At 41.8% G+C, this 21752-nt stretch overlaps 3 protein-coding genes across 5 annotated transcripts in view; all 3 read right to left on the bottom strand.

The window, feature by feature from the left end:
- LOC114523127 (alpha-1,6-mannosylglycoprotein 6-beta-N-acetylglucosaminyltransferase A-like) overlaps positions 1-21752 on the bottom strand; it is a 76970-nt gene that overhangs the window by 21570 nt on the left and 33648 nt on the right. The window lies entirely within an intron of this gene.
- Positions 1-21752, bottom strand: part of LOC114523108 — a 72717-nt gene that overhangs the window by 24340 nt on the left and 26625 nt on the right. The window lies entirely within an intron of this gene.
- On the bottom strand, positions 96-21440 carry LOC114523100. Its single transcript, XM_028543942.1, has 8 exons — positions 21211-21440; positions 16229-16358; positions 7590-7696; positions 7271-7438; positions 5731-5976; positions 2642-2809; positions 2024-2159; positions 96-291 (listed from the first exon to the last, which is right to left on the bottom strand). The coding sequence occupies exons 1-8, from the start codon at positions 21352-21354 to the stop codon at positions 113-115; spliced, it is 1278 nt and encodes a 425-aa protein (XP_028399743.1). The 5' UTR covers positions 21355-21440; the 3' UTR covers positions 96-112.

Raw genomic sequence — 21752 nt, 5'->3', positions numbered from 1 at the left:
TTTTTTTCAGTTTTTCAAATGGAAATGATTATTCTTATTTAACTAAAGAAGGGTTTTCAACGCTGGTCTAGTAATCAATCAAACATGAGAATTGTCTGTTCAGGGTGTTGTCCTATTTACTCTTGTGTTCAGCAAGCGCTTTCTGAATGTAGTCATCAGCCGCCTTGTCAGCAGTTTTCTTGATCTGGTTCTTGTACTGGCGCAACACTTGGTCCTTGGTGGTTGACGTAATGTTCATAATCTTGATCTGTGCAGGAGGAAGCTGCATGATAGCATTTGCAGCAGCCTTAGCTACAATCAAGAAAAAATACAACATCAGTCAGCCAATTACCTCAGGCTCAGTAAAAACTTTTTTGATTGCGGTGCCCGCGCCAAGTTTGGCACCGCATTATATTCTGCCTGTGAGTTTGTTTGTTCGCATCAATACGTTTCCTTAATCGCCTAGTAAAAATTCCTTGCACATGCTTGGAATGCTTGGAATTTTTTCTTAATTATTACTATTAATCTTGTTGTACGTTTGCCAAATTCCTTTTTTAAAGGAACGATCTTTTTTAAATTCCAATCTCAAACTCTGATAATTGCGTGTATCTCTGCTTTTATGCACCCAAGAAGGACAAAAATACCACCATTCGATTCAGCGTAAGAAATTATACTTACAGATCTTAAATATATTACTAAACAAGAGTATTCGCAGCGATTTATGACGTTTGAAAGACAAACAAAATTGAATTGTTGACAAATCGCTCAAAATTACTATGCTATACTTTACTAGTAATAGTAAATTTGGTCTTTGATATCTTTCATATCGTTGGTTTTCTCTTTTAATTTTCGTCCTTAAATAAGTGGATCGGTCTTACATTACGATTTATTTTATAGTACTTTGAGCCAAATATATTCTATTTCGAAGGTTTTAAAGTATGGTTTCAATAAGCGAACTTCATGACAAATCGCTCAAAATTATTAAACAAATTAAAAATGCAGTACGCTTAATCCTTGATAACTTCTGTATCGTTGCTTTTCTAGTTTCCGGCTCTACACCAGTTTATTCGTCTCACGTTTCTCTTCATTTTGATAGTATTTTTAGATAGTATTTTTAGCCTAAATATCTTATTTCTGAAGATTTTAAAACGGCGCAATTTTGACCTTAATGTACCAACCAACCAGGCAGCGGCCGACAGGAGAATGTAAGTTGGTGATGTCGTTAGAAATGAGCGGACGTTTTATTTCTAGGCAAGCATTGCGGGCACCGCATTTTAGTACTGTGTCTGGTTCTTAAATATATTCTCTTAGCCCACAGTGCCGGTAAAGGGCTAGGCAGGGCGGTGTTACTAAATAAACTCTGTTCGGCTGCTTACGCCAGCAATAGCATGAACGCGGGCATGGCAAAGTTAGCCTAGCTCTTGGCTGTATTGTTCTGTAATGCTTCATTCAAAAACCTATATGTATGTACCTTTAACTCGCACCACCCGAAGTCCCGAACAGCAGTAAATATTCAGTATACATTAATGAATTTAGGCCTATTCCCACAACGTGGGACAAACTGCAACGTTCTACCATGGATAATAAAATCACTTTTAACTAAGTCTTTTAGTTATCCATGGTTCTACGTATAGCCTAATGGTGATAGCAATTCCTGCGGAGAACCTTATTTGTTAACATTAGGGCGCAGAAATGGATCACTGCATGGCACGATACTTACTCTTTAAAAACAACTTTCTGAGTTTGGAACGTAGCCATGCAGTTTTGGCTGTGCGACTTTTATACCTAATTTTAGTGTGCAGTGATCAAAGTAGAATGTGCAGTGATAAAATGAGAAATGTGCAGTGATAAATGGTATTTTCTCAACAGACCTCACTCACTGCAGAGGTGGATGCTGGAAATAAGTCATAGGGACTCCCCATCTTTAAATTAACAATTTCCAGTTAGGACCATTTTTATCATGCTTCCCTCTCCACTATACTATTTTGACGATATGTGCTGTGATAAAAAATTCTTAAAATTTGCTATGGCGACTTTTACTCACCTTTCTCCGTGGATTTTTTCACAGCTTCGGGCTTGATGTTTTCCATCATCCAATTCTTAAGCGTAGCAATTCCATAACCTGGTATGGCAGCGTGTAAATTGATCCGCTTATTCCATTCGTTAAAGACCACTTTTGTCTATAAAATTTGGACCATTCGGTTTCAGTAACATACGGTTACTTTCAAATAAAGCCCGTCCTCCAACAGTCAAATTTAAAAACGAGATTCCGGCAATCGAAATCTAGCGTATAACACTAACATAAAAATACTGCCACCGTATACCACCACCATAATACCATACTTCTACCTCCGACACCGAAGCCATCATTGGTTTCATAAAAGAGAGTTTTAGATCTATGACGCGAGAGACATGCAGCGACGCGGTTTCAATTTTGGCCCAAGGATACGCATTAAACATTTTTACAAATACAGAAATGCTTGAGGCTATTTATCTATCATCTATTTATACCTTTGCTAACACCACCACCACCACCTCATTGAATCGTTATTATCGTGAACGTTAACATGTCAAGGTGGTTGATGCGACCAAAAAAAAACCAGCGCTTTTAAAAAAAAGTCGACATCCGCCACCGGCAATATGCACTTGACAGAGAACTTACCTCTGCCTGAGCGGCATTTTTGGCCCCACTCTTTACTCCAGGAACGACTTCGTTTTCGATTCCTGACTTGATTCCGTCAGAAAGAGGTTTTTTGATGAGTGATGTAACTGCTGTTGTTGCCGCTTTTTTAGCCCCGTCCTGAACAGCTTTTGTTAAGTTCTTCTTTGCCTGTAGATGTTAAATAAAGGGAATTTAAATGTCTGGTTCAGCCGTTCAGGCGTTTTGCGCGAAAAGAACCATATTACTCTGTAATGCAATTTTATAGTTCACTGGCTGCCGTTTACAGGCTGGCAATATGTTAATTACTCGAGCTAAACTAAAGCGAAAGTCTTAATTTCGGTCTGTTTTTTCGCGCAAGGCTTAGGGTGGATTTCCACTTACAGAGAAATAGTTAGCTAGCGAAGAATTGGCATATTTTCTTTAGAATTTTAACAGCATAAATAAATTAGTTCAACATGACTGTTCTCGATTCAAGATAAAATATGCAAATATTTCGCTAGCGAACTATTTCTCTCTAAGTGGAAATCCAGCCTTATACGCGGCCTGAGCCGGCCTCCTATATCTAAATTTTGGCCAATCGAAATAAAACGTGGTCGCATGTTCACTTTCCTGTTTCTTCGTGCTAACTTCGGCCTCTGATTCGGCGACTTTCTGCTTCAGTGTGCTTATTAACATCAGCTGTGGTATTTGCATTTGTAAATGTACACTATCTATAAGCGTTTTCGATCAAAACTAAACGACTGTTAATATGTATTTACTTTGCTAAAATGTTGGTGGAGAATCGATTCCCCGACTGCCTATTCCCCTCTTAAAGATGGCGGCGTCGTTGTAAGCTAACCTGCGCTGTTTTTGCAGTGCCTGCCAGTCTTCTGTTTCTAGTTATAAATTTTCTCCAGCTACAAGCACCAGCAAAAACACTCCTTTAGCTCGAGTGAACGCTTAGCGACTGTGTTGTTACGTTTGCAGCCAGTAAAGACTGTTAACACTCTTAGATGCTGAGTATAGTCTGCTGACGCTAATGTTGATAATGAGGATAAAAAGAATAAAGGATAAGAACGATGACGTAATGAAGATGATCTGGACTAAAAAGAATAATCTATTCTATTATTTTACCAATCAGCAGCGGGCGAAATCCTAGCCTTTCCTGCAATCTGATTGGCTGTAGCAGCGGGGGAATTTTACGATATCTGACCACGGTCCAACATCCTATATATTTTATGCTCCAGCGAAAGCGTGTTTATTCGCAAACTTTTGACTTTTTTATTTTAAATATATGGACAAAATGATTATATATCACGATAAATTGAAGTGAATTTTATATATAGTAGCTAAATTAAACGAATGAGGTTTTGATTTTTATGTTTTTGTGGCCACTGCAGAGTCTGACTACACAATTATAAAACGACCGAACGCCGCTTTTTGTAAAAAATAAATACGTTATTTACCGTTTCGTTCGGTCCGGATAGAAAAATATTTCCCCTCTGGTCATTTTCGATACCCCGGAAAGATATTTTTCTATCCGGACCTCCCAGCCGGTAAATAACATATATTTATTATGTGGATGGGGGTATTTCACTGAGAACTATTATAAAAACACTCGTAGAACTCATACGCCACTGCATCCCAGGGACGTAGCCAGACCTTAAAGAGGGGGGGAGCCCTTGAGGCTAGAGTTTCAGCCCGTCTAACTGGACCGAAAATATTTTCTCAATTACATGGAAAGTTTCCGCCCGGTCTGAATTTATGACACGTGGGAATTATTCTATGTAAAGGCCATGTTACATGGTGCAATTTTTCTTGCAGCTTGCAATGCAATTCTACTTTTAATAAAGACAAAAGTTCGGTACTTCGGTAGTTGCCAAATTTACCTCTCTCAAAAGAAGAATTGCATTGCAATTAGTTCAGGGACGCCGGAACAGGGGGGCAGCAGGGGCAACTGCCCCCCTTGCCTTTTACCAGCAGGAGCAAGGGGGGCAAAAATGCCCTTTCATTCTAAAAGATTAATTACATTCTCTATTCCAATTAGACGTGCCAGAAACGAGCATCAAGAATAACACAATCGTTTAGACACAGAAATTATCTTGGAAAGAGAAATCACGACCATACGAAGTTCAACTGACGATGTTTTGCAAACATTCTTTATTAGTGCGCCGCTACAGGAGTGCCCTTTCACCAAAATTTGCCCCCCTTGCCCTCACATCGTTCCGGCGTCCCTGAATTAGTTGCAAGAAAAATTGCACAATGAAACAGGGCCTTAAGACCAGGCTGAAATTTTAGCTCTGTCTGAGGGCCCTGTTACACAGTGCAATTTTTCCTGCAACTTGCAATGCAATTCTTTACTAATTTACATCTTTTATAGAAGTAGAATTTCGCTGCAAGTTGCAAGAAAAATTGCACCGTGTAACATGGTCTTTAGTAAAGGTTGGTAGTAGACCAATTTTCGATTCTTCGACCACTTTAAAAATTAAAAACCTGCAATATCTTGACCTTTAAGGGACTGTGATTGCACATAAAAATGAAACAAACAAATAAAAAAGCGTGTATCAAATACAAATAAAATTTACATTCTGACTTGCCTCCGAGCAAGTACTTTGTTAAGTACCTTTATTTCATAAAGAACAATTTATCAAGCTGACTAGCTAGGTGCGTCATAAACAAGCATACTCGAAAGACTGCATGGCGTGAATAGATTTAATTCTTCTTATACGAAAACACTTAAGTCTTAAAAGACATATTGAGATAAGTAAAATTTATTCTACTTTAATGTTTAGGCTATATATAGCCATAATTTAAAAAATATTCGCTTTTATGATGGTCTTTCGCGGCCTATTTACTTGTCGTCTTTGTGTGCATTTTTGTCACTCTGAATTTAGTCCATATAATAAACAGAACATTATATTTATATACACGGTTCGCTCGAAAATATGGATTTTATGTTCTTGTGGCAAAAACAATATCTCATATCTACTCGCAACCGTGTAATATCTTATATATCTGCATGGTTGCAGGGAACTGATGAATTATGAATAATAATTTAAATATAGGATTATAGCGTGTGGTATTCTGGAAATTCTATAGACTATACTCACATTCAATTTGATCATCATCTTCCAGTCCTCATTGTAGTACTTATTAAACGCATCTGTCATCTTTTGACGATCCGCTTCTGGAGGGAAATTTTTCTGCTTCATCACAGAACCCAAATCTTTGGCAATAAAAATGGCATTCACATTGTAGGCTGCCTGGATTACATCAAGTTCGAATTGGTCAATGTTTGCTTCCCATTCGCAGTTTTCTTTGCACTCGTCAGCAATTCGGGAAGCTTTCTTGAGCTCCTGCAAATATCCAAGAAAAATGAAAACTTGCAAAACATGCTACATAACATGGGACAAAATTGCAAAACTAATTTCATTTGTCATGAATTGTTTACCATAACTATATTTTGATTTGCAGTTACCGATGGATACTGATTTTCTGTTGACAGACAGACATTTTCTATTAGTACCCAACTATGTTAATTAGTTGATTTTTTAACTTTTAAGAGAAACCAGAAAATCGAACGATATACAGGACTTGTATCTTTGAGAATGAGTTGGTTACCGGCATTACATAACTGTGATTACATCGAGACCAAATAAAGCTAGGTTTCCCATGTGTTGTTGAAAGCTAAATGGTCTTCACTATAAAGTCATCACTCGTTATACAATTAATGAGTTATGAAACTCTCTACCACATCATATGCTATTGCTATTCGGAACCAATCCACTTGCGCATCGTTTGGTAGAAATGATGGACAAAAAGCTATATACATTTGGAACCGTTAATCTCTCCGGCCTAAATTAATGCTCGATTAATCACCATGTAGCTGTTGTTTTTCTTCTGCAAGACTTTGAGTTGGAGAAACAACCGTTTCCTATTTTGATTCTCTAATTACTACCAAGCGCGCGCGCCGTTTGTTTTTGAATGATGAAGTTAAAGTATAGCCTACCAAACCATCAATGAACTTAGGTATACATTATAGACGTGATTGGACATAATGTCTCCCGATCGATTATATACTGTATTCAGCACCAAATATTTCAGGATTCGCTTTGACCATGCACCTGCAGAAAAATTTTTAAGACGGGAGCCACAAATTGCCTTTTGTAAGGAATTCGAAATACTCTAGGCGTCCATGTGCAAACATGTCGGAAGATTAATGATGCTTTTAAACACGACAACACGTGCTATGAATTAAAGCGCTGTAAAACGACATTCCCTGCAGCACATTATCTCCGGTGTTTCGTATTATGTGAACGACTGAACGTTGCATTTTTACTAAGGAAATTTGTTACCATCTGAGCATGTATAAGTCTGTTGGAAAAGCATCAGCTAGAGTATTAGGCATTTTCAAAAAGATATGCTCGTATTAGGCATTTTCAAAACAATATGCTCGTGCATATAGTTTAGTTATAAAACGCCTAACATGCCTAACATGCATGGTTCAGAATTCTTAGAAAACTAAGTAAGAGCGCCATAACTCAATAGCTCATTATAACAATTAATGACAGCTATACCGACAACTACATGGACACATCGTAGACTATTTTGAAACACATTCCGGCCCGCATAGTCAATATACTGACTCACCTCTTTCATGTCGTTGAACAGACTGAACACCACGCCAGCAGCATCTGCAGTCTTGCCTTTATAGGTAATCTTTCCGAGAGAGTCTTCCTTATTATATGTTTTCAGTTTTTCTAACCAGGCTTTAACAAGTGCGTTAAGAGCGTCCAGAACACCTTCTGAACGGGTCATCTTAGTATCAGAGAAAAGAAATCACAAACAAATGTGAATGTTTGAAGAAATTGTGTATTGTGTGAATTTCTCTATACTAGGATATCTTGGGCTAAGTACGATTATATATACCATACAATTCTTCTATTGTTTTTATGATCCTAATTCTTACCTTGCTCTTCGTCTTTTCGTCAAGAGGGCATTTTTTCTTACCGACACCAGTGGCAGCTTTTATTAGATCAATGATGGGAGAAATTACGACAACAGCCGCGATGAGACCTGGGCAAAATACACACAAAGTTACGACAAATATATTTTTATAAATATACCACGAAGTAGTTCGATATTGTGGAGAATTAGAACTTCTATATGTAGCAAGACGTTTTTGCTGAACTATTTGTAATCGTAGTTTTAGCCCGCTGTTTTAAAATCAACTAATATTAGGATATTAAACACACCAAATACCCGAATTAGCATGTTAATTCAAACCTGCTGGAGTGTCCAAAAGATAATATGAAAATAGCATTATATATCAATCAACCTATTGTATTTTGGCATTTCGCATGTATAGTTTTAAAAGTGTTATCGCTAAGAACTGTAGGTTTGAAACCCTAACTTTGTTATCGTTATCGTATGTCGTTAATTTCCGTTTTGTTACTTCCTGCGACTACACGCGCAGCTGCACACAGTTTAATGTTTCATTGTATTGTATATCACTGTCAACTAGAGTATGGTCACTCTACTCTACAATTGATTATTTACGTTCATGTTCGAACTCTATCGACGGTATTCAGCAGCAGTTTGGTGTGTGCGCCAACTAAAGTAAGACTCTATCTTTGTGTTATTATAGTTTGTAAACATATGTAGCTACGTTAGTTGATTTATTCGTATTTAGTGCATGCCTGTTATAGTATTTAATTTGCCTAGATTGCATGACTTAGTGCGGTTTAATTCTTGTATTTTTAGTTCGAACGTTACCCACTATATTCTATTCGCGATCACTCTATTCAATATTCCAGTTACCGATTGATCAGTTACCATACACCTTCAACCGCACAGTATTATAAACTTTATCATTAAAGATACATTTTATAACCATTATCCGCGCACGTGTTATCCTATCATCGTGGTTAGCGAATTTAGTGGAGTTCAATTTGTGGCGTTAACGGCACACCAAAGCAGCGTAGCTCTCAGAAGAATTTGGGAGTTACATTAGTTCGAATTTAGTTCGAATTCTACTCGTTTGCATCGTCAGAATCAACGCTCTATTGTGCTTCAACAGTAATAGTATCCCGCTAGCCTTGTGTGCGGCGCGTTGTAAACCATCTGGTTCAAATCTCATCACGGCGCGGCGATAAACGCGACCTCGGCCAATAAACATTGTCTATCGCGAACCTTCAACTCGCAATGGAACAATCTATAGCAATCGACGACCTAAAGAAGGCTCGTAGCAGCGCAAAGGCCAACGTAACGCGCAAAGTGAATCGGATTTCGGAGTCGATGCTTTCAAGCGACAGTGTTGACGTTGTCAAGGAAATGTCAATAGAATTACAACATGCTACAAGCGAATTTAAGGCTGCTCATGAGGCATACAACAAACAATTAACGAATGAAGACGATTTGGATCAGTCTGCCAGCTATTTTCATACCGTGTTAGAACAAGTGCGCGCCATAGAAACACAAATGCAATCGTGGCTCAAACAACAATGCATTGACGTAATCGTACATCCGGAAGACTCAGCTAGCAACGTGGCATCGTATACCTCCTCGCGCGCTAAGTCTAAGACCAGCTCGACAAGAAGCTCAGCAAGCGCGAAAGCAAGAGCGGCAGCCAAGATAGCAGCGCTTGAAGCTAAAGCTGCGTCTATCCAAGAAAGGCAAGAGCTCGAACTCGAAGAGCTTAAACTAAATCAAAGAAAAGCCAAACTCGAACTTAGGACTGAGTTAGCGGTCGCTGAAGCTGAACAAAGAGCCTACGAAGAAAGCGAAATCGAGGAAATACGCAGTCGTAACGGCAAAAGTGTTTTGCATAGTTCGCCACCGGTCCAGCGCAAGTTAAATCTCACCGACCAACGACTCGAGAATGCCCCAAAGGTTTCTTCAAGTCCCGAAGCTAAGCCCGCTGCCGTAGACATGTCTGCACGTCAAACACTCAACCCTGAAGCCCCCGAATGGCGCGCCGTAACGCCGCAGGGCTACGAACGCTCGTACGTCAACGACCTTTCTCAATTGGATAAGTTTCGCGAGGAATCGTTCCAAGCGCTAATGACAACGCAAGAACGTCAGAATGGGGTGCTACAGCAGCTAGTCCAACAGCAACAAGAAAGCGTAATGGCGCTCACCTTACCACGACCCAGTTTACAGACGTTTAACGGCGATCCCCTAGGTTACTGCGACTTTGTGCGTGCGTTTGAACATCTGGTAGAGCGCAAGGCAAACGACCCCAGCGCAAGACTCTACCTTTTAGTGCAGCACACTTCCGGAAGCGTGCAGGAATTGATGCGAAGTTGTCTGTCCATGCAGCCAGAGGAGGGATATAGAGAAGCGCGACGCTTGCTTAAGGAGCGATACGGTCAGAAATACAAGATCGCCGCCGCGCACGTACAGAAACTCATCAACGGGGCCCCCATCAGAACAGAGGACGGCGAGGAGCTGCAGAGATTCTCCATCCAGCTGGTGAGTTGCACCAACACATTGAAGGAAATTGGTTACATAGGGAAACTGGACAATCCAGAAAACCTAAAGAAAATCGTCGATCGCCTGCCGTACCCACTTCGCGCGAAATGGCGAGACGCGGTGGACCGTATTGTGGAAAAAGAAGAAAGAGACGTGACAGTCAAGGACCTAACAGATTTCGTGACGATGAAGGCCAGAGCAGCCAGCCATCCTGTGTTCGGTAAACTTGAAAGAGCGTCAGACAAAATCACCGGCCCAGGAAATCAACGACCACGCCGTAGTGCCAACGGTTTCGCAACGCAAGGGGGCGAGCAAACCTCGACCGAAGCCAGAGAAAAGTGGTGCCCACTGTGTAAGATGGCCCACTGGCTGTCACGCTGCGAAAAGTTCCGGAAGCAATCGTTGGCCGAAAGAAGACAAGTAGTCAGAAACAGCAAACTGTGCTCAACTGTCTACTGCCAGGACATTTTGTTAATGCGTGTCCCAAACCCAGTTACTGCAAGGTGCCAGAATGTGAAACAAAGCACTCGACGTTTCTGCATCCGAGGTCCGAGAAGACGCCCGAAGACGATGCTGATGCAACACCCCCTGTAGACGTAGAAACCAGTCAAGAGAGCGTAGCCAACGGAAACAGTACACCAGCAGACGAAAACCCTACACAAGCCGATAGTTTGTACGTTCGAATGTCGACCAAACCCAACGCGCCAAGATACGATTCTGTGACAGCGCTGGCCATCGTTCCTGTTCGCGTCAAGGCATCTGGCCATGGTGCATCTAAGACGGTGGAAACGTATGCATTCTTGGATTCGGGCTCGAATACATCATTCTGCACCGAAGCCCTGCTCGACCAACTCGACCTTCAAGGCCGCAAGACGAGTCTGTCGCTGACGACAATACAAGGTAAAAACTCGCTCGTGCAGTGCTCCCAGGTGAGTCTTGAAGTGTCTTCACTGGATTCAGCAGCACAGCCCGTTAATATGCCAGTGGTGTATTCACGACCATCTCTACCAATCTCCCGCGACGCCATCAGTAACCAGGAAGATGTAAACCGCTGGCCACATCTTGAAGGATTATCCTTGCCAGAGATCGACGCCGAAATCGGCCTGCTTATCGGAAGCGACGTCCCCGAAGCAATACAACCAATGGAAGTACGACAAAGTGAGAGCGGAGGACCTTTCGCGACTCGGACCATCCTAGGATGGGTACTCAATGGCCCTCTTGGTAGAGGAAAGAACACGTCAGCTACGTCCAACTTTTTGCAGAGCACTGCTCGTCTTGAGCAGCAATTCCAGGACTATTGCAACTTGGAGTTCAACGACTCGTCCTACGATGCCAAACAGTCAATGTCGCAAAATGACAAGAGAGCGCTGGAAATCATGGAGGAAAGCGTCCAATTGAAGGAGGGTCATTACGAAATCGGGCTGCCATGGAAGAGTCATCCGCCGCAACTCAAAAACAACAGACCGGTAGCGGAAAGACGACTAAGTCTTTTGAAGAAGCGTCTTCAACGAGAACCAGAAGTACACGAGAAGTACAAGGGCTTCATGAACGATCTTATCAAGAATGATTACGCCAGCAAAGTCGAGAACCGCGAAGTCGACCAGTCAAGCATTGCGTGGTACCTGCCACATCACCCCGTGTTCCATCCTCAGAAACCCGACAAGGTGAGAGTGGTATTCGACTGCTCAGCCAAGTATCACCAGACGTCTCTCAACGACCAGCTCTTACAGGGGCCGGACCTTACCAACTCGCTTGTTGGCGTCTTGACAAGATTTCGCGAGGAGCGCGTGGCTATGATGTCGGATGTCGAGGCCATGTTCTACCAAGTCCGTGTCCCTTCTGAAGATCGTAAGGCTCTGAAATTCCTGTGGTGGCCGGACGGCGACCTGGATCAACCAGTGCAGGAGTACGAAATGAACGTACACCTATTCGGAGGTGCCTCATCGCCCAGCTGCGCAAACTTTGCCCTGCGGAGAACCGCCCAAGATAACAAGGCCGAATTCGACCCAGAAACAACCGAAACTGTCGAAAGAAATTTCTACGTTGATGACTGCTTGAAGTCCATTCCAACAGATCCGGAAGCGGTGAGATTGGCAAACCAACTGCGGGAATTGTTGGCAAGGGGAGGATTCAGATTAACGAAGTGGACGTCCAACTCTAAAGCCGTGCTGGAGTCACTACCAGAATCAGAAAGATCGGAGCAAGTCAAGGACATGAACTTGGACAAATCTCCTATTCAGAGAGCCCTGGGTGTTCGCTGGAACGTATCATCAGACAAATTCGGTTTCAGTATTGTAGTGAAAGACCGTCCCGCAACCAGACGAGGCATTTTGTCGGTGGTCAGTTCCGTTTTCGATCCGCTGGGATTTGTCGCTCCGTTTGTCCTTAAGGCGAAACAAATCCTGCAGGACTTATGCCGCTTGAAGCTCCGTTGGGACGACCCAATCCCGGACGAACACCTGGCCCGCTGGCAATCGTGGTTGAAGGAACTGCCGAAGCTCGAGGATGTGCAAATAGATCGGTGTCTCAAGCCTACCAATGACGCCAAGATCAGTTCGTTCCAACTGCATCATTTCTCTGATGCGTCGCAAGACGGCTATGGAGCCGCCACCTACCTACGTGTAGAAGATGAAGCCGGCAATATCAAGTGTTCGTTTGTAATGGGGAAGTCCCGTTTAGCGCCAATCAAACAAGTTACGATACCTCGTCTGGAGCTTTCAGCAGCTGTTACAGCCACGAGACTGGAGAAGATCTGTCGGGGAGAACTCACGCTCGAAGTGAACGACACGTTCTTCTGGACCGACAGCACGTGTGTCCTACGCTACCTACAGAACAAAGATAAACGATTTCAGACCTTCGTTTCCAATAGAATTTCTACGATACTTGATGCATCTTCTACTTTCCAGTGGCATTACGTCAACACCCTTGCCAATCCAGCCGACGACGCATCTCGTGGCGTGCCAGCGACACAACTCCAGCGATGGATACAGGGGCCGGATTTCCTGAGCAAGCCAAGGGCCGCTTGGCCACAGCCACCCAGTGATCTGAGCTTGGTCATTGGAGACAACGACCCCGAGGTCAAGCGACAATCCGCCACGTACACGAACAAAATTTCTAATCTACATCCACTTGCAGAGTTAGTCAAGCATTTCTCTTCTTGGAGTCGGCTGAAAAAGGTCCTAGCGCTGGTTTTGCGCTACCAGGCGATCCTGAAACGTCGCGTCATCCAGAAGAAGTTAAATCCTGCTGAAGCGATCGGGTTTTCAACGTCCATCACGCCTATTTCCGTGTCCGAAATGGTCAACGCTGAGAAGGAAATAATTCGACATGTGCAGCAAGAATGTTTCAGCGAAGAACGAGAATGCCTAGAAAGAATAAACCAAAGTAGCGATAAAGATCGCAAGAACGTAACGGTTAAGAAATCGAGCCGCGTGTTCCAGCTGGATCCAGTATTAAAGAATGGGTTGGTACGTGTCGGCGGAAGACTGCGGAGAGCACCAATAAACGACAACGCTAAACACCCTATCATCCTCCCGAAAGACCACCATGTTATTGGACTCCTTGTAAACCATTACCACCACATCGCGGGTCATTCCGGCGTCGAGCACACGCTTTCCCTCATCAGAGAAAGGTATTGGATCGTAGACGGAAGATCAGCCGTGAAGAAGGTCATCGGCAAGTGCCTCAGCTGTAAGAAACGTCAGTCAACAGTATGCAATCAAAAGATGGCCGACCTGCCAGAAGACCGGGTAACGCCCTCGCTGCCACCGTTTACGTATACAGGCGTCGACTGCTTCGGACCGTTCGAAGTAAAACGTGCGAGAAGTCGTGTCAAGCGGTACGGAGTGCTCTTCACTTGTATGACAACACGAGCGATCCATCTAGAAGTGGCCCACACGTTGGACACCGACTCTTTCATTGATGCTCTCCGACGATTCGTGGCAAGGCGAGGTCAACCTATGGAGATCCGCTCGGACAACGGAGGAAACTTCGTCAAGGGTGAACGAGTGCTAAGACAAGCCATTGACGAATGGAATCAAGAACAGATCCACGACTTCCTGCTTCAACGAAATGTCAAGTGGACCTTCAACCCACCCGCTGGATCTCACTTTGGTGGAGTGTGGGAGAGGTGCATAAGAACCGTAAGGAAGGTCATGAAGGCGCTGATGACGGAACAAGTGCTTCACGACGAGAGCCTCAACACGTTGTTCTGCGAGGTAGAGTCCGTGGTGAACAGCAGACCGATCACGAAGCTGTCAGATGATCCACGGGACGAAGAACCACTCACCCCAAACCACTTGCTTCTATTACGTCACCAACCCGCCCTTCCACCCGGTGTTTTTGGAAAGGAAGACAATCAGAACCGAAGGAGATGGCGTCAAGTGCAATATCTGTGCAACCTGTTCTGGAGACGTTGGGTAAGGGAGTATCTCCCCTTACTGCAGAAAAGACAAAAGTGGAACGCTTCGAAGAGGAACGTGGCAGTCAACGACATCGTTATGGTGCTAGACGACAGCAAACCAAGAGGAGTATGGCCCTTAGCTCGGGTGTTGGAAGTGTACCGCAACAAGCGTGACGGACTGGTACGATCCGTGAAACTGAAGACAAGCAGCAACGAGTTGGTGAGGCCTGTAGACAAGATCGTCCTCCTAGAAGAAGCCGCCTGATGTTGGTATGAGATCGTGATAAACATTGTTATTAAAACTAACGCTTTATTCATTTACTTATTTAGTTATTGACATTATTTCGTGTTTCAAACCATTTAAAAAACGGTATTGTAAAGGCTCGTAGTACCGCCTTTAAGGGGCCGGTATGTTGGTTTGAAACCCTAACTTTGTTATTGTTATCGTATGTCGTTAATTTCCGTTTTGTTACTTCCTGCGACTACACGCGCAGCTGCACACAGTTTAATGTTTCATTGTATTGTATATCACTGTCAACTAGAGTATGGTCACTCTACTCTACAATTGGTTATTTACGTTTATGTTCGAACTCTATCGACGGTATTCAGCAGCAGTTTGGTGTGTGCGCCAACTAAAGTAAGACTCTATCTTTGTGTTATTATAGTTTGTAAACATATGTAGCTACGTTAGTTGATTTATTCGTATTTAGTGCATGCCTGTTATAGTATTTAATTTGCCTAGATTGCATGACTTAGTGCGGTTTAATTCTTGTATTTTTAGTTCGAACGTTACCCACTATATTTCTATTCCGCGATCACTCTATTCAATATTCCGTTACCGGATTGATCAGTTACCATACACCTTCAACCGCACAGTATTATAAACTTTATCATTAAAGATACATTTTATAACCATTATCCGCGCACGTGTTATCCTATCATCGTGGTTAGCGAATTTAGTGGAGTTCAATTTGTGGCGTTAACGGCACACCAAAGCAGCGTAGCTCTCAGAAGAATTTGGGAGTTACAAAGAACCACATGGGATAATTATACATATGATAACTACGTATTAATAAACAATGCTAATTTCAGAAAGTATCGTGTTTTTTATTTGGTCACGTTCACGGCGGCACACTGCTGACCATCAAACGGAATATTAATTTTGAAAGTAGGTAATTATGCCATCTTTTACAGATATATAGTCAAACTATGCAAGCCCTTCAAATATCCTTTTTTAGCCCGTCGGTCAAACACCTGGCTGACCCCACCACCCACACATGCACCCCTCGCTAGGCCTGACTATTCGCATAAGGTCAGTCAGTCAGTGAACTATATACATTCTCTCAGTAACCAAACATTTAGTCACCTACCTATCACTTAATGTTAGTGGGGACTATATCGAAAATAGTCATGACATTATTAAAAACTTTAAAAAATCATTGCACAGGAGAGGGTGATCAATCAAGAGCATACAGGCATAGTAATTTGGAAATAACGCACTCGTGCGAATGTGTTATAAGAACAATTAAGATGTACATAGACTTTAAAACTGTGGAGCACACTGTGTAACGTCTGTGTTAAAACAACTACAGAAATCACACTTCAGTCTGATTCTTTAGTTGTTTTAACACTGTGTATACAACCTTCAAAATGCACTAGCTATCTCTAAAAATTCCAAAAACTTTGAAATAGTTTGGGATTTGGTTTCAACGACGTGTAATTATTATACCTACCGACGATGATTTTGACGATCGTTTTCCCTATCGAGGAACTTACTGCTTCTTCTACACTGCCTTCTACTATATCATCCAATGCGTCATCAACCGCATTTTCGACTGCATTTTCAACAGAAGTTTCAACTGTCTAAATATAAGATATTACATAATATATATAAATATATATGCATATTCAGCCGTTGCTAGAAAAGGTATAATTGTCAGTTTTCAAAGGTTCAAAAATTTATTCCGTGAAGTATTCTCTCAAAGCTCTCTTGAAATAATTTTGTAAATAAATGCTGTTAATATAAATGCTTTTAAAACAACTTTCCTGCAAAGGAAAAAGCTAGGATTTGAATAAATTTTAATGCTAGCTGTCACATAGAACTTCAAATTACTTGGGTTTGCTAAAAGTTTTTGCGAATCTCACGCGCATCTTTAGGGTATACTTTTTCAAGGAGTTTACTTTTTTTTAATCATGCAACCTGTATAAGTAATTCTTGCAAAAATGAACCTGATACCATGGATAGTTAAAAGACTGGATAGGAAACTCATGGCGTCAGCATTTTAACCTTGTTGAAAATCCGTGATTTTATTATCCATGCTGATACATACAACCTATCAAAAACTGGTGTAGAAACGTGTATGATGGTGGCTTGTTATCTTTTTAGACATATCCACCTTTCCTCTTCAGTTTTTTTAACAGAAAAAAACGTAGATGGTTGTGAGGCAAGTAATCGAAAAGACAGCAACATGCGAATATACTCGTATAATTTATTCACATTACTAGTACTGGGGAAACTTACAATAATCAATCATGCATTAAAACTAAGTATAATAGTTCTACAGACTATTTACAAAAACAACTTAACTAGACTACTCGCTAATGTTGGAGTTCCATTCCGACAACGTAATGTCATTAGTTGATGTGATGGACGCAGTCCTCCAACTTCGACTGCCACGAACACACACCACGCGAGCTCTAAGCAAAGCAAAAGCGATCTTTCGTCGTAACCAGCTAACCACCATAGATGGAGAATGATTCTTCTTGTCAGCCAGCTTCGCACCCAGGAAGGAGAGAAAATGTTGGGTCTCTCCGCATCTGCCAAAGGCGCTGAAGACGACCGGTGTGAAGGAGCCATGCTCGACCTCAACAATCCGTTGGTTGTAATGTCGCTTCTTTTCCCGTTTGTTGGCTTTTAACGAGCTGCTCAACGTCTGGCGTCGATGTGGAAAGGCGTATGGGTTAAACACCCTTACATCAAAAAATACCTTTTCACATCTCTGCCAGAAACCTCTCGCAGCAATGTCCACTCTGGCGTCATCGGTTGAGTTAGCACTGGATGGAAGAACCTCGCCAGTCAAAGGAGCAAGAGCAGGTTCAATTGAAACATCGTAAGCAACGTCACCGATAGCAGCAGCAAGTAGATCACGGATATCATTATGTCTTCGATGGATAAAACCTCCCTTCAGGCACGACAGGGCATGATCTACCGTGAACGATTTTCCACAAGCGCAGAAAGACGGAAGGCGTTTCAAAGGCCATCGATAACGCATGTAGATTGCATCAAAGAACTCACGCTTATTCAAGATGTAGCCCTCATCAGCAAGTGGCAGAGCAGTTAGCCAAGCTGAGGATCATTTCAACTGGGCGAGGTCACTTGCTTGAATCTGCTCTTCACTCATGCTCGATCTCAAGTTCTGCAGCAGCAACGAGTTCCTTGCTTGACGTTGTTTTGCAATCTCACGGTGAAGATCGTTGATGGAATCTCCATGTTCTGCTGATAGTGTACCATTCTGGTGGATGATTCTACTTGAGAGAAGATGACAGATGGTTGTGGAGTTCAAATGCTCTTCATCACAGATGTCGTTAAAGATCGGAATACCAAGACCTCCCATACGAGCTGGAAGCGAAACCAATTGTCGCTCATGGATGGACAAGCTACGGTTATCGAGGAGTGCAGGAAGGAGCTTCAGGTTGATGGTGTCGTCAACAAGCTGCATCGCGGTCTTGATACCTGGAACGGCACGAATGTGGTAAGTAAATCTGTGCCGAAAACCTGAGACAAACGCCGTGTATGCTGCTTGGGGTTGGAATTTGGCAATTTCACTCAAAACGTGAAGTTGCTGGCACCATTTACTAACTAAAGAACTAATATACTTATCTTTTCCGTCATCCGATCCAAGATATCCTCCAAGGTGCTCATGCCCTTCACTTGAAATTTGTACATTAGTTCCAGCGAAGATCTCAATGGCAGTCTGCTCCAGGTGTGGCTTCACAATCAACCAGGATTTATCAGCTCGCGGGTAGTAACCAAGACTCGGACCATACACGGCAATCCTCTCCCACCAGGCACGCAGTTGCATTAGCTTACCTGCTCCACTAAGGTCATCCGCGTACGCAACATCCCTTACATTACTAGCTTCATCAGATTTAATCATGAGCAGGAGTGGAGTAATGACGACGGCGTATAACGGCATGGCTAACGGATCACCTTGCGTGGTACCTTCAGCTGATGTAATTTCTTTACCACCTTGCACGAACAATCTTGAAGCTGTTACATAACAGGGACAAATGTACTGAATGTTATGTAACATGATCTTGCGGTTGATGGAATTGAACGCATTGGTGGCATCTACCAGTAAGACAGCGTCTGTTTCTTTTTCTCCTGCGCTATCCATGATTTGTGGTTTGATGGCAAAGACAATTGATTTTCCAATTATCCGTCGTAGAACCTCTCCAATCCCAATCGGTCTGACACCAGGGTTCTTGTCCAGAGGTATTAAGCGACACGTTAAAGTTAATGAGTTCACGGCAACCAGGTATGACGTTGATATATGACGTCATTTTGAGAGCATATAAGGAACTGAGTTTCAAAATCAGATCACCCCAGATAAAGACACTAGACCGGAGTGTCGAAACGTTGGGTCGTGAAAGTTAATCTTTGCATATTGAATACGTAGACAAGAAAATGTTTTATCCCATAGAGGTTAGTTACGTGTTATTTATGTTGCGCACTTCATTTGCAAATTAGTCTGAATATATATGTCAGTATAAATAAAATACTTGTATGACGCGGTTGTTCATAAATTTCTGTGGATTTTTTAGATTATTTCGAGGGATAAAAGCAAAAATAAAGTTAAAGTTCACTATGTATGATATCCAGAGACTGACGATGAATAAAGATCATGCGACGAACTGATGGCTGACGGGGCACTTGGGGTTTTTCAGTTTAAGGCAAAATCATGTCACTATGCTGTATAGACAAATTACACAATTATAGGGAAACATATACAATTATCATATGCACAGATTCTCAATGGTTCATCAAGATATACCAAACAAGTTATATATAAATAAACGAATGCAGAATTTGCTGGAAACTGGCAAGTGTTTCGATCATTAGCCTTATTTACAAACTAAATGAGGGTGAATAAATCAAACTTGCGGACTTTATATTTGTTTATTGATGCCTCAAAAAAAGGATCTCCCGATGACTGTTGATGGTTCCCTTTTTCATATCTCTCCTCGTTCACCGGGCATCAACGACAGAAGAATCATAAATAAGAATAACACCACAAGCATCCAATGCCAAATAAAAGGAACATCGCGATCATTGGTACAATAACAATAGTTTCAACCTCGAAATGACACCGCCGGAATTGCGCTAAATTTTATAATTTTCCCACCAAAATGACCACAAAGACCCTGTCTTTTCAAATCTGCGCGTATATTTCAACATTGCGCATGTTAAAACGATGCTACAACGCTTGAAACACGGATAACAATAACTGAATGCAACGTTATATATTTTACTATTAAAGCGCCTGGGTACGAGCTGCATCAATCCTGTGCAAACTGCGACATGTCAACGCGCCCATACACGACCACATCATGTTAAACGGCAAAATAGCAGCGATATCAAAATAGGACCAGAATCTACATGTATTAAATATATTCTTACCCCAATTCAATCTAAACTTAATCAAACAGCATCAAAAGAACGGTTTATTTGTTCCTCTTCGAGGAATGGCCGTACTGATGCGAGCGAAATCGAATCGGGCATCGGAAAATTAGACAAAGCTGTGCACCACAACTTTTGGGAAACAAAACTGTGACGTAGATAAATACGGTCACATACACATTTCAAATACGACTTTTTTATTTCTTCCAAAACTAGTGTTTGCAACACTAGATAGCACAATGACCAATGTCTAAGGTGTAAAAAACCGCGCGTATATTTTATGAATGTAATAATACGTAGAGAGAGTCTCAGAGAGAAACGAGAGGTTTAAGGGGAAAAATGCATGTTTTTGTCGCGCGATTGTATTATGAAATCCCAGCATGACATGACATCCGATGCTTGTTGACCTTTTGTCAGCACATGTTTTGAAGCAGCTCACCCGTTCTGCAAGCAATGACATGTTACAATGTTGTTTTGAATTCACTGGAAAGATTAAAATAGCCATAGGAAGAATATGGTATATTTGTTGTTTGCGCTTTGCTCTTTACGCGTTACGGCTTGTGATGCTTGTTTTTCAATCTGAAATTCAGGTATGGTATATCGAATAATATGATATCAAATTATAGCTTGTAGGTACACCACGATTCCGATCCATCAGATTGCGGAATAGCTCATATACATTGAGTAGCTATATTATAATTCTGATTATAATTAGTTATTTGAAGCGCCTGGGTACGAGGCTGGGTCTTTAATTAGAGTGCGAATTAGATCTCATTATAAAACAAGATGAGCCGATGTTTTTGATCGCCAATATCTTGCGAAGTAAGGAAGATAAACAAATTTTGTAAAAAGCCTTTATAAGAGGTGTAAATTTTCTTTTCAACAAAACAGAAATATTTTTTATTTTCATATCCCTTGAAAATATCATCGTCATTTCTGAATAATTCCTGATTGGAATCCTTCTCAGAAAACCACATTAGTCTCAGAAAACCAAAGTATTAAGTTGCAATAAATAAATGCTTTTTTAGCACTCACAGATTCTACTGTCTCTTCAACAGAATCTTCGACTGCTTCTTCAACGGTATCTTCTACTGTAGTTTCGACCACATCTTCAACGGTATTTTCGACAACTTCTTCGACAATTTCTTCCACCACCTCTTCCACTATAACAGTTGCCATTGCGTGTTGCTTTTGCCTGTGCTTTTTCAGAACGTTCAACGCTTAACTATCTAGGCGAAACTGAAACAATTAGTGTTAGCCGAACTATTCAGTTTGACTATGATCTGACTTGTCGCTGCACACCCATGCAAGCAAAAGCAGATCATATACGCTTATACCGCGTGACCTACTCAGTGCGTCTCTTTTCCTTATATGGGTATCTCTACTTCCGGAATTAGTATGAAATCAATTCGTGGAATCAATTACAGTTGAAAAATGCAAATATTTGATTTCAAAAGGGTTCACAGTTTTTATATACACCGGCTAGTACTTTGTATTGAAATGAAGCTATTGTTGGAATTTGCGTAGTAATTAGGTTGCTGCCTTCTAAATAATGTCTCGCTTTTCTGATATCTCAA

Source organism: Dendronephthya gigantea, unplaced genomic scaffold (genome assembly GCF_004324835.1).
Source record: "Dendronephthya gigantea isolate DGI-Jeju-01 unplaced genomic scaffold, DenGig_1.0 000000F, whole genome shotgun sequence".
NCBI classification, from domain to species: Eukaryota; Metazoa; Cnidaria; class Anthozoa; order Malacalcyonacea; family Nephtheidae; genus Dendronephthya; species Dendronephthya gigantea.
Note: the sequence above shows the minus strand (reverse complement) of the source record. Positions and strands in the feature narration are given on the sequence as shown.

Coding starts and splice junctions, on each gene's coding strand:
- LOC114523100 (XM_028543942.1), bottom strand. CDS start 21,354: ATGGCAACTGTTATAGTGGAAGAGGTGGTGGAAGAAATTGTCGAAGAA. Junction 7,439..7,589: donor ACGAAAAGACGAAGAGCAAG/GTAAGAATTAGG, acceptor TCTGATACTAAG/ATGACCCGTTCAGAAGGTGT. Junction 5,977..7,270: donor TGTTCAACGACATGAAAGAG/GTGAGTCAGTAT, acceptor GGATATTTGCAG/GAGCTCAAGAAAGCTTCCCG.